The 13,892-nt window shown below is 36.8% G+C and overlaps 1 protein-coding gene across 1 annotated transcript; it reads left to right on the forward strand.

Moving 5' to 3' along the window:
• The first annotated feature begins 2,319 nt into the window (after positions 1–2,319).
• Positions 2,320–9,347, forward strand: sox7 (SRY-box transcription factor 7). Its single transcript, XM_060821271.1, has 2 exons — positions 2,320–2,913; positions 8,262–9,347. The coding sequence occupies exons 1-2, from the start codon at positions 2,685–2,687 to the stop codon at positions 9,125–9,127; spliced, it is 1,095 nt and encodes a 364-aa protein (XP_060677254.1). The 5' UTR covers positions 2,320–2,684; the 3' UTR covers positions 9,128–9,347.
• The last annotated feature ends 4,545 nt before the right edge of the window (positions 9,348–13,892 follow it).

Genomic DNA, 13,892 nt, shown 5'->3' on the forward strand with positions numbered 1-13,892 from the left:
GCATGTATTTCCCGAAACAGGCCCTCAGCGACCCTTGTATGCGTTGCTGCGAAACATTGCAGCTTCTATGTCAGTAAGGCAATGTTGGATGATAGCAGTCTGAGTTTCCAATGCAGGATTCAAACTTGTGCTGTGCTGCAATGGACACTGAGGCAATAACCATCAGATACTGCATCACAGTTGGATCTGCAAGTCTTCTGAAGTTGGCATCCACTTTCATGCTGGAGAGGATGAGCACCTTTGCACAAAGCCCAGTGTCATTTTGGTGCTGCACTCTTCCATTCTCATTGATATTGATCACAGACTTTTGCCAAGTTTCCCAATGCACAAAGCATTTAGATGCACATACCCATTAAGTTTTCACTGTTATAGAGTCATAGATATACAACATGGAAACAGACCCTTTGGTCCAACTAGTCCACACCAACCATGCTCCCAAAGTAAACTAGTCCCACCTATGTGTGCTTGGCCCATATCCCTCCAAAATTTTCCTCTTAATGAACCTATCCAAATGTCTTTTAAACTTTGTAACTATACCTGCATTCACCCCTTTCTCTGGAAGTTCATTCCACACATGAACCACACTCTTTGTAAAAAATGTTGCCGCTCATGTCCTTTTTAAATCTTTCTGCTTCACCTTAAAAATATGCCCTCTAGTTTTGAACTCCACCACCTTAGGGAAAAGACCCATGTCATTCACTTTATTTATGTCCTTAAGATTTTATACACCTCAAAAAGGTTGCCCCTCAACCTCCTGTGCTCCAGTGAAAAAGTCTCAGTCTTTCTAGTCTATTTTTAAATCTCAAACCCTCCATTCCCAGAAACATCCTGGTAAATCTTTGTTGAACCTACTCCAGTTTAATAATATATTTCCTATAACAGGGTGACCAGAATCTGGCATGCTGCCATTTGTGCTGCACTTTGTCCCTGCTTTGGAAACAGGACTTATGCTTGGTCCAGATATTATTCTCCTGTAAAATATATTTTTCATCTGTACCTGAACTTGTGGCTGCAAGTATAAAATTGAATGACTGCGTGTCATGTTGCTATTTCTCCAATGCCTGATCATGCTGCAGTGCTTGGTTATATGAAAGAAGCAAGAGAAAAGGGTGGGGATTGCACAGATGATGGTTAGAGGAAGGAAAAGGTGTTTGCTGACAATACTTGCACCTTCTAAATCAGCAGAGTGTATGACATAAGCAGAAATGGGACGTGAGTGGGGTTACAGATGAGGATATAATTATCATTTATGTCAGTTTCTCCACCATCTATATCAATAAGCATCCCAATAATGGTTAGCATCATCTCCCCCATGAAGTCGTGGCTTACATATGGCCTTTTCCCTCCTGGTTAGTTTCTGATATCTCAGCCATATGCCATCTTGGCTTATAAGAAAGAGGGAAATATTGTCAGTCAGTATTAGACAATCTGTTTAGATGATATGACTGTCATGGTTGAATGCCTGGCAGTTGTAGAAGCTATGCAGTGTAGGAGTGTGGCTTGCAGCGCTGTTGAGTGAGATTTGCAGCAGTGCTATGTGCGGTGAAATTGATACAAATTGTTGCTAGGTGAATAATCAAGGTATGGTGAGTTAAGCTTGTGCAATTGCTAGGAAATGGCAGTTGAAGATGCTTTTATTGACCTTGGTCACTCTTGTGAGGTCATTGAACCTTTTCTAGCACTATGTTTTGACTTTTAGGGTTTAACTCCTAGCATTGACTCTACAGCTAGTTGCTCCTATTCTGAGATTGCATCAGCAGAATCTCCTGTCTCCCTGTTAATAAAGGATGCCTCTGTTCCCTTTTACTTCTTCAACCAAGTGCATGTCTGAAACCTTAGAGCCCACAGTCTCCCATGTTTTACTGTTATTCAATGTATTCCAGGTGAAATTCACTTGTTGCTTGACTGTCAGAACTTGCTCCAGCTACAGTGCACCTTCTCTTTAAGAATTGTAGGCTATCTTTAAACAGAGCAGCGAGCTTTAACTGCTGCTAGCCATTCATAGAATGGGCTACCTGCTTAAACAAGCAGCTAATCGATTGAAGGGTTTTTACAGGTTGGATACAGAAATTGTTTAAAACAAAGAAAAGCAAATGCTGCCTTTGTACGGTCAATGGATATGGATTAATCACACTTCAAAATCCCCTCACGTGTTTTAGGAAATGGATGTGGGGGGGGGGAGGTGTTGCTGAGAATGCTGTCAAATTGAGCCCCTGGTAGTTTTGTTTGACCATTGTTTCTTTCTAGTGTGTTCAATGTAACATAAGCAATGCAATTGTTGTAAAATACAGTTACAATATCCTGCGATAATTCACAATCCAACACATACTGAGCAGTCTCTCGTAGTCAAAATCACTTGCTTTGTTTAGATGTTGAGAGGTTCAAATGCAACACTTCCTTTTTCTGCTCAGTAGTTCTAAGTTTGTTCCTACAAGTCAAAGCTGTTTGATTGCAGAAGCAGTCAAGGGAGGAGCTTTTATTAAAACAGCCTGATGGTCATTGGTTAAAGTTGCCACTAACTGACACTAAGGGAATAAATGAATGTGGGACTCTTTTCCTGATCTGGGAGTTGATCTCACCAGCTTTAAGCATCAGCACCACTGTGATTTAATCTTACTCACTTTTACATACATTTCCAAAAGTTAGACAGATTATCTTTAATTGAAGTGATCTGATCCACAGTAATGGCTACAATAATAAGCCCATATTCATGGACAGAGGGTTTGGAATCTCCTGCTGGGGAAGGAAAGCCCAGGGCAGGGCTTACAGCTCACGAATCTTCAGGCAGGAACAGAGCTGAACCACGAATCCGGAGACCCATGAATGCCTTCATGGTTTGGGCTAAGGACGAGAGGAAAAAACTAGCAATCCAAAATCCTGACCTTCACAATGCAGAGCTCAGCAAAATGCTGGGTAAGTATACACAAGAAGTTTGAACAAAAATCAATCAAATATAATTTTAACTGAAACATATTAGTCACAAGTTATACTTAGATAGACAAGGTTGTATCTAAAGTTGTGCCAAAGCAAACCAGAAAATTGATTCACCATAAGTAAAAAGTCACATTTTTAAATATTTGAAATTATTTTATTGATGAACTCAGTTTTATTTTAATTTCTGGAAATGGCTCTATTTAGAATATAGAAACACAGAATACTATTAATAGTCATTTTGATTGAAGACTGCTTGCAATTAAAAAGAAAATTGAATACAACAAATCTGGAACATCATTAATTACACACTTTTATTTATTACTGCCTCTTCTTAAATTATATTGGTTTAAGTAATTTGTGAATGGTCAGCGGTAATGATTTGGTTTTTAAAGTTTTAATTAAAATGTAAATATGTAAGGTTACATTTTTCACTGTACATGCTTTTATAAGTTAAGAAAAAAGTGTGGTTAATATATAAAATTATATTTATTCTTTTCAGAACCAAGATGTGGCCCTTTACTGAAGTGTGTATATTATCTTGTCTTCTCGACTTTGTTAATTTCTCAACCATATAATTGATGATAAAATATTACCAGAATCTTTTGTTTAAAATTACACTGCTGACTAATGATCCTTTCTTTTTACAAAAGCTGTATTGGGACAAATTAAATTTCTAATGAATATAATAAATTTCTAAAATTCTGAAACATAATGACACATTATGGTACATGAATAATTTTAAAGCAGATTGAGTATAACATAATCCTGCCATTTTTACTATTAAATGAACTGTCTTTTGTGACATGATATAAAGTGAAATTTATCCTGTTCAGGATTATATTTAATCTTGCTTTAACCCTAAAGACTGCAGGTACGTAGATGCTGATGTGATTCCTTTGAACATTGAACACTGAATTGTCCCACCTTCTGCATTCAAACCAAAACGCTGTGTCTGCAGACTTTTAAAAAATTAACAATAGCTAAGTTTGTAGCTGAGGTATATACTATTGCTTTGGATTGGCTGGAATAGTTTTGTTGTTGATTTGTTTTAGCTTCCTTTTTGCTTTGTTTTCAACCAAATCCATCTGATGGTGTGCTAAGGAAAAAGATAACCCAAGAAAATTTGAATGTAGCTAAGAATTAAATAAATTTTCCTTCTGTAAGATGTTAACCTCATAACCTGTAAGAGGACTGGACTGCAAGTTTCAGTTCTTAAAGTAAAGTAGAGACGGCTTGATTGAAAGAAAAATATGTCAAGCCTCCAATTTTTGCTTATCCTTAATTAATTTAAAAATAATTTTAACCTAATAATTTTTTTTGTTTGTGCCTGAATTTGGTTTGAAAGGGTCTGACATGTTAGTTTATGCAGGCCTTCCTACATAACAAAGCGATCATTGAAATGTAATTACTGTACCTATATCCCAAAGGGATGTAAAAGTATGTTTTAACAGAATACAGTTTAGTGTATCCAAAGTGTTCCTGTGTAGATAGCTTCCATGTGTATCAAAAACCTTGAATTCAGTATGCAACATGTCATGGACTTTTAATTCAAATCATGATTTTGTTTTGAGTGATGCATTTGAATGAATTTTTATAAATCCACTAGGTGGCATCTAAACATCTGCCACAAGGATCATCATTTAATATATTCCACATAAAGGAAAATATAATGAGGAGTTTGAATTGAGTAGGGTGTCTAAAGCTTATCTAAGGGGTTATACCTGTATAATCTTGGGTTAAAAAAGGAAAAGAAGGGAAATTAATTGAAGCAATTGAAAACAAAACCGCAAGGCCAAGTACAGATAATCCATTTTCCCCAATTACTGGAATGGAGGCCCCCCCACTGATCCCCCACCCCCCTCCCCCGCCCCAGGATATATGAATCCATTTGTAACTTACAACTGGGACTCAACTTCAATGTAAATTACTAAAACCCATACAATATACTAAATTAGGGATTGGAGTGCTGAAAAAGTTTCATGTCATAAGCTGACAATAGAGGCCACAAAAGCTAAATAGTGCTACAAAATGTAGACAGACTGTGGCAAACGAAAGTCCATACAGATAATTGCAACATAATGTACAATGGAAGAAAAATTAATTGTGGCATACATATCCAATGAATTGCATTAATACTGGTGAAATTGAAAAAAAAATAGGACTTGACATTTAACAGCCTAGATTTTCCATTGGTGGTTTTCTCGCCACTTGACCCACTTATATTAAACAGGTTAATTCCAGTACAAAAATAACGGCGATTGGAACATCTAGGATAACATACCCAGTCCTTATAAAGCTGCAATCAAAAGCTATCACATAAGAAGCTGAGATGAATTGCCAAATTAACAGAGTAGCTGCTTGAAGATATTGTGATGAGACCGTATAAGCTTGTGGTACCCCTGTGCCCTGAATACAGTTTAGGTGAACAAGATACAGAAGAAGTAGTGTAAAGAGTAGTAATGATTATTAATGATTATTTAGGGGGAAAGAATTGAGAAGCCTGTACCTTGAAATGAAGCAACATTTTAAAAAATTTAGGAAGTATTGAATAATACAACTGAAGTAAATCTAAAGTACTATCTCAAATTAAGTTATGTGAAAGGTCATACATTTAGAATGGCAATAGACAAGCATGAACTGATGTCAAGCATCAATACCTACAGTAGATTTGAGGTCAGGCAGAGTTATAAATGCACAAACTTGGGAAGCACATCAGAAGCAATCAAATTATCTGCACTGTAGGTTGTTCTAGAAAGATGATCTTCAATTTCTGTACTTCTTACCTGTCTTTTTCAATTAGTAAATGTTAGAAGTAATGGTGAACCAGATTTGTCCAAATTGAAACCAATGTTATGGACTTGATAGCTAACTATTCCAGTTTAAAAAGTTCCAAATTGCAACAACCCCAAAGCATTATCAGTGGTATCAGTGTATTTTTGCAAAATCTGAGCAGTAATTAACATTGCATTTGCTACTTTTATGTAAATATCCTTTTCCCTTGCATTAGTCAATGAATAATATTAGAGAAAGCACAAGAGCACATGCTTGGAAAACTGATGTTATCTTACCTTGACGCATTTTGGCAATAAAACAATCATCAAGGCTAAATGGACCAACTAAGATTGTTTTGGGTCATTTCTATGTTACTTTAAAAGAGCTGAATTCTTCTTCGAAACATGTTACAGAATGAAATACGAATAGCCAAAGCCAAATTCTGAATCCAAGTTAGAGATCAAACTCCTTTTTCAATATAGATTGCAGAATCTGACCTAAATTGTAATCACCTGGGACCTTTTAGTTATTTCCTATTCACTTGATCTTCACAACAATTCCAGTTCTTGCGTATTTAGTGTGCAGCCTCCATTCCCAAGCAGTTGCCTGATATCAACTTCAGGAATGGCAGTAAGTTGATATAGATTTTTATTCATCAGATAGATTTCTACAATTTATAGTAGACAATCAAAGTCAGTAATAATTCATATTCAGTTCTCAGTGCATAGAAAAACATGTCATTTATGGCTTTTATCATTGCTTTGTTGCCTTTTGAGCAGGAGCCACAGCTGAGGCAACATGTTTACAAAGGGTTTGCTGGAAATCTACACGGTATACGCACAGGAAGTTCCATTGACATTATTTTTAGTTCTGGCAAATGACTTCTTGCCACTCTTATTGAATCTGGTGGAGTCATCATCTTGAATCTTAAGTCAATTAATTTACTACCTAAAATATATGTCTAAATAGACTGCAAATTTTCATTCATATTTGCGGGGGTGGAATTATATTAAACTTAATCTTTCAATCAGCTTTTCTTAAAACACTTTCTTAAGGATTAGATCTTACAGACTGCAAAATTGTTGAGTAATTTATCAACCTGTGAGACATGATAGATTTCAGAACAAAATTACAACACAGCATTGATTGTATTCTAAATATACCCAAGAGCAAATCTCTTTTAATGTTTCAATAATTCAATAACAAAGTTTAAACAATGGTCTTGTGGCACAGAAAAGGTATTGACTTGAACACCCTGTCGAATGCTACTTTGTAAGCAAGAGCAGGTTTTCCTTCTAAATTTCTATTTTGCTTTGTATTTTCCTTGCAGACAAATAATAACTAGTTATACTAGGGTATTATACCTCTTCCTGTTTAAATGCAAAAAGGTGGAAGGAGTCTTTCCAATATCTACATAATTACTTACAACAAGTATGTTTCCAGTGCCTGTATGAAGCATTCAACATTAGTGGATAGGCATTCCATGACTCAAACACTGCAAATATATCTGCTATAAAAAATGGTGAAACAGTCTTAATTTAGAAACAAGAGTATTTTCTACCAATAACTTAATAACAGAAAGCACTTCTGATAAAATGAGGAAACTGAATTTGGAAATTAATTATAATAAATTCAATATTTCTTGAATATATTTATTTGGAGTTCTTTCTGAACTCGGACTCTCCTCACGAAAGTGTTCCTTATTCAATTAAAAAATAAGTTTTGCTTTCTATAAAGACAATGTTTTCTAGTGCCTGCTGGGGTGATTGATCTCAACCAGAGTTCACACTCCAAAGATACCCGTTGGAGAGAGCATCTATGTGGACATCAGGTAATAGAAGGAATGGACTTGACTAGATTGGTTTATATACTTGAGTGGTTTGCCAATACGGACCATCTAGGGTCTGCTTGTGCCAGAGGCAAAACGGCTCCTGATGCCAAGGGGACTGCGCCTTACTTTAGGAAATGGTTTGGACAAATTTGGGAAGGAGGAGAGGCATGGAAAATATTTTGTACGATTTTGGCAATTAACCGTGTTAAAGACTTGTGTGAAACCTGTGGGTTATCAACAGAGAGACTTTAATCATTGTGGAAAGAACTGGAAGTGAAGAATTAGGCCTAATACAATTGTTTTATCTGACATTCAATTCCTTTAGGAAGAAATGATTAATTATCTAACTCTTTCTATTTGATATTTTAAACTGCAGAAATAAAGATTTTCATCTTGCTCACCATACATTTCATTTCACTTGGGTAAACAAAAACCAATAAGTAATGTCTTTATTTTAACAATATTGCTTTTCTTTCATAATTTTAACACTGAAAGCAGTTAATCTCCATCACAATCTCATGCGACAAGGTATTAAATAAAGCATTAGTGTTTATTGTTCACAGCACAAACTTTTTTTTTAACTGTAAAAGTATATTCAATTATAGAATATTTTTTTCTTATGGATAAAGAAGTGAGTATAGAAGAAATGATGTCTAATTATGAATTGGAGATGAATTTGATTTATAATTTTTACCTCTGATTGAATTCATGGGATATATTTTAGGCAAATCATGGAAAGCACTGACTCCTTCACAGAAGAGGCCTTTTGTAGAGGAAGCTGAAAGATTACGAGTCCAGCATATGCAGGATCATCCCAATTACAAATACAGGCCTCGGAGGAAAAAACAGATCAAACGTCTCTGCAAACGTGTGGATCCTAGCTTCCTGCTCACCAACATCTCGCACGATCAACCTCCTGTTCACGGTGGAAGAATGTGCAGGGGACCTCTGGAGGAGGAAGAGGATAAAGGCTATCCACGAGCCTCAAGACTTCCTGTAATCAGCAGATTCAGGGAAACACAGACAACAAACAACAGCTTTGACAACTATGGGCTACCCACTCCTGAGATGTCCCCTTTAGATGTGATTGATGCCGATCACAGCTTCTTTCCAACTCAGTGTACAGAAGATTCTCCTTCCCAGATGAATGGACTAATGTATCATTCAGACTACAGTCAAAGCCCTATCCAATGTGGAAATCTCAGTCAGATTTCAATTCCCCAGAACAGATCTACCATGATGCACTCTGCAGCCAGGCATCCTCCACCTCCTCCTTATTATAACCGGATCCAGCAGCCGGCTCCACAGTGCATGAACTCAAGCACATCAGTTCACCTTTCTCCTCCCCATGACCACCATCACCTAGATAATCTGGAACATATCACCCAAGCTGAGCTTTTAGGAGAAGTGGACCGCAATGAGTTTGATCAGTATTTGAACACCTCTAGTCATCTAAATCAAGCAGGAATGGTAATTAATTCACATCTACCTGACATTTGTTCGCCAGGAGGCACAAATTCAGAGAGGAGCCTTATATCTGTATTAGCAGATGCTACTGCAGCTTATTACAACAACTACAGTAGCTCTTAGAACAAACAAATAGACTTGTACTTTTTTAAAGTAACAACAGTATTATTTACAAATATCTCTGGGCATGGAAATATCCTCAGGGTGGTAAACTAAAATAGTCATGCTTTTTCATAGATGATGACCAACATATTTATATTGGCTTGAAGTAATTTTTGCAACATTTGTCAGATAAAATTTAAAGTTGCTTGCTATTTGGATGTTTGTTTTCAAACATTATGCTGAAATGTTTGTGCTTGTAAAGAGTTTGCAAGAGATATATCTAAATCCTCAGTAATTGCTTCTTTCTTTTTCTGTTTGGTTATTGTATGCCTTTTCATTTCAAATGTTTGCATATTCTTCCAGTGGATTGAGAAAATTTAACTGATCTGAAATTACTGATCCAATACTGAATGAATTACTATGCTTTCAATCTAATAAATATTTCATGGAGTATTGATTGCTGTTTTATTTTCAATTTGCTGAGCATTCATAAATATCCACAATGCCATCCAATGAAAACATTACCATATTTGGTCAGATTCAATTTTTACTTGTAACTAACAGAGCATGGTTGCCATTTTACACATGGCATCTGCTCATTTGGGATCTCTGTGATGTGGAGGAACCGGTGTTGGACTGAAGTGGACAGAGTTAAAAATCACCCTACACCAGATTATAGTCCAACAGGCTTATTTGGAAACACTAGCTTTCAGAGCGCAGCTCCATCAGGTAAACGTGGAACAGGATCATAAGACATAGAATTTATAGCAAAAGATTGCATTGTCATGCAGCTGAAATGATATATTGAACAAAATTGGATTGTTGTTAAGTCTTTCATTTTTTAGAATGCATTGCAGGTTTCATTAATATGTAAATCCCAAAACTTCTATTACATCACCTTCCCGAGATAACTTAAGGTTTTATAACAAAAGGTGACATCTCAGCTCAGACAATGCATTGTCTAAGGGCAGAGTCTGGCTGTATCCCAATCTTAAGTCGGACTGGTTCTATTTCTGAAGTGGAATTTACAAAATATTACATGTATTGACTGCCTACATTGACTACCTGTAAACTTTGCATTTTTTGAGCAATATAGAATGTATCTGCAAATATAATTCTGCAAATACAAATTCACCCCATAGACTTATATGAGTGTGTGCGTGCATGAGAGAGAGAGCGCGTGTGAGTGCATGTGAGAGAGTGTGAGTTTGTATGTGTGAAAGTTTGGTAAAGTGTATGTGTGGGTGTGATGGAGTATAAGTCTTTGAGAGGGTGTGTGCATGGGTGAGAGTGTGTATGAGAGAGTGTGGGATCTGTGAAGTCAGCATCAATTATGATTCACCTGAACAATGCTGCACAATGAAAAGCTTGCATTACTGGGTACATTTTAACAACTAAGTTCTACAGTACCCCATGTGGCAAGAAATTCACTTAATCCAATTTGTTGAGAAGTGAGGATTTACCCGCACAAAAGGAGAAAAAGTTCAAATGAGAATTTAAATCTTCCAGCACTGCTTCCATTGGCAAGAGTATGAAGGAATGATGCTCAGGACATATGTGATGTGGGACAATGAGGATGATCTAACAATCAAAGTGCAAAACTAAATTCTTTATAGTATGGAAGATATTTCTCTGAATTTCTCAAAAAGATCCTTCTTTTTTACTTCTAAATATTTCATTCAAATTTCTCTAAACCTATTCCATAGCTTTCTGTTCTCTAATAGAAACAGAAGTTGCTGCAAGTTCACAATAAGCTCACTAAACTATGAAGACAGAAGTCAAGTTACATTTACAAGCACATCCTTTCTGATGAAGAATAAGGAAAGAGGAGAGATGAAGAAGAAGGTTTAATTTAGAGGCTGGAATGACCAGAAAAAATATTTTTGGAAAATTTCAGGTTGTTTTTGTGTCTGGGCTTGTGTCTTATGGGCTTATGGTTATCTAGGAAGTGTCAAAAATAGAATAATCAATACCAAAAGCTAAGAATCATATATTTTCTGAGGTTATTGGATGTGTGTCAATGCAGAAACTCTATTTTGTAGAGATCACAAGAGTATTCAGTTTGTGAGCACCTGCTTTACTCACAGCAAGCTTCCTTCCAACACACTGTAGTATTCTCCCAGGCAATATTGGCCTTATGATTGGCAGTGAAATACTTTGACATGAAATATACAAAAGTATAAATGGTAGGACATTTTGCTATCATTTACTTAAGATAGCTTGATTAAAATAGTAAACAAGTTCCAAATGAGGAAAATCTGAAAAACAATTGGAACTGAATGAAACCAAATGAGGGATGATTGGGAACTGACGAGTTTCAAAGTACAGTCATTTGACCCAAAACATTAACTCAATTTCTCTCTCCACAAATACTGCAGACCTGCTGAATTTCACCAGCATTTTCTGTTCTCATTTAAGTTGATATATTTTTATGTAGGGAAAGTATACAGAGTTCAAAGTGAAGCTAATCAAGGTGAGAACAAATTTAGCCATATAGAGGTAAATAGTGGATGAGGAATTTTTGGGAAAGAAGCTAAGATCCTGGAGGCCACCCTGAAAAGGCAAGGAGATCATTAAATCCAAATAACCCGGCATAATTGAAATAGCACAGAATATGAGGACTAAAGTGCACAGCTCACTGTAGTGTAAATACTGTTTTTGTTGTCCAGCATGCTGTAAGAGACATTGTTGCTTTTTAAATGATTCCTGAGGTTAAATTGAACATTGAGATGCACCAGACACATCCTTATTCTTCATCCAGAAGTTGGGTGCTGCTTTCAGTTTATTGCAATGTTGGAACATTCATTTCCAGTTTTCGTTTGCTGGCATGGAATGTTTAAATACAACAACAGCCCACTCTCCCTATAGCATTGTTGTGTTTCCATTATGCTAAAGTTTGTCATTTATTACATGTATAAACACCATTTTAACAGATAACCAATTAATAGGATTTGTTTTCCCGGAATATACTTTATTCATAAACTTTGTAAACATACACAAAACATCTCAGCTTAAATATTACAATATTCAGGGAGTTGATGGCCTAGGGGTATTACCGCTGGACAATTAATCCAGACACAGAGGTAATGTCCTGTGGATCCGGGTTCAAAACCTGCCATGGTAAAATTTGAATTCAATTAAAAATCTGGAATTTGGAGTCTAATGATGACCATGAATCCATTGCCAACTATTGGGGAAAACCCATCTGGTTTACTAATGCCTCCCTTAAGGGAGGAAACTGACATTCTTGCCTGGTCTGACCTACATGATTGACTCTTAATGGCCCTCTGGACAATTAGGGACAGTCATTAAATGCTGAGTGAGCCAGTGATGCCGTCATCTCATGAAAGAAAATTCAATTTGCACCTGTAAAGCATACTCCACTCAATATGATTGTAATAGCCTTATGATTTACAGGTATACAGGTCAGGTATACAACCCAAGAGCAAAAACATTTCAAATTGAACATTGCAGAAAGTGCAACGTGTGTAAAGTTTTCTATTAAATGTGTTTCACCCGGAGGTGCTTCATTACATTTCAATACCCTTAATTTACAACGTATATGTTTTGAAGAGCATACTACCAGGGGGATATAACATTTCCCAGCCTCTCAGTGTACTGTGTGGCTGAAAGGTACCAGGCAAAGACCTTTCTCCATTGTGCCACTGTCCATGATTTAATGCATGCTTCAGAATGTAATTCAGGATCTTGGAATGTGCTGACCTGTAATACTCTGTCAAGGACAACTCCTTGCATTGGAAAACCAGCAAATTTCAGACAGAACAAGGAGCTTTTCTTATTGATGCTTGTGTTGGCATTTATCTCTGGGAATGTCCTGTAGAACACAGCTGCTCCAGCTGAACCTTGAAACAAATCTGTTGCTTTTCCCTTCAGAACTTGGAAAGTAAGGAAAGTGAAACAAACATAATGATCAAAGAACATATTCTGCTGATTATTGTACCATTTTACCAAAAAATACAAATAGGTTAAAATAAACACACTTACATTGTATAGCTGTAAGTAGTGAAATCACAAGTTGAATTTTAATGTTCTGACCTGCTCACTGTGGCGGGGGTTGGTGTGTGCGAGGGTGGGGGGGTGGGAAACAGTGTTTGAGCACTGTAGCTGTCACCATTTTTTCAATCCAGTTACTGTTTTTTGTGCCAGAATTCCAAGTTTTCCCAGCAATCAAAGTATATAGGTCTGATGATGACCTGCAGTCCATTCCAGCTAAAACACTTTATGGAACCATGTAAAAATGAGAGTTGAAGCATAGTAAAAGTCTTCAGACAGAGCCCAAAGCTTTAGGAATACAGGCACAACTGTCACAGTAGCACCCTGGTTCAGCAATGTATTTTCTGACATGATGCTTTGGGCTTTAAGATTCTGTTCCGTGTGAATTGGAGGAAAGGCCTTTATTGGAAAACAATCAGAGTGGTGCTGGAAAAGCACAGCAGTTCAGGCAGCTTCCGAGGAGCAGGAAAATCGACATTTCGGGCAAAAGCCCTTCATCAGGAATAGAGGCAGAGTGCCTGTAGGGTGGAGAGATAAATGAGAGGAGGGTGGGTGTGGGGAGAAAGTAGCATAGTGTTTGTACTCAGGGCGAAAAAAGATGAATAGTCTGACTCATTGAATTATATCTTAATGTGCCTCTAACTTGAATCATCCTTACTCTTCCTTCTCAAACCTTCACCTGCAACTCATTCCTCATAGATGTTGCAGCTTCACCCATTTTTTTTTCTCTCTCTCTCTCTTTCAAAGCACCTCCTCACTTCTACATCGAAAT

The sequence above is a fragment of the Hemiscyllium ocellatum genome, chromosome 3, assembly GCF_020745735.1.
Source record: "Hemiscyllium ocellatum isolate sHemOce1 chromosome 3, sHemOce1.pat.X.cur, whole genome shotgun sequence".
Taxonomy (NCBI): Eukaryota; Metazoa; Chordata; class Chondrichthyes; order Orectolobiformes; family Hemiscylliidae; genus Hemiscyllium; species Hemiscyllium ocellatum.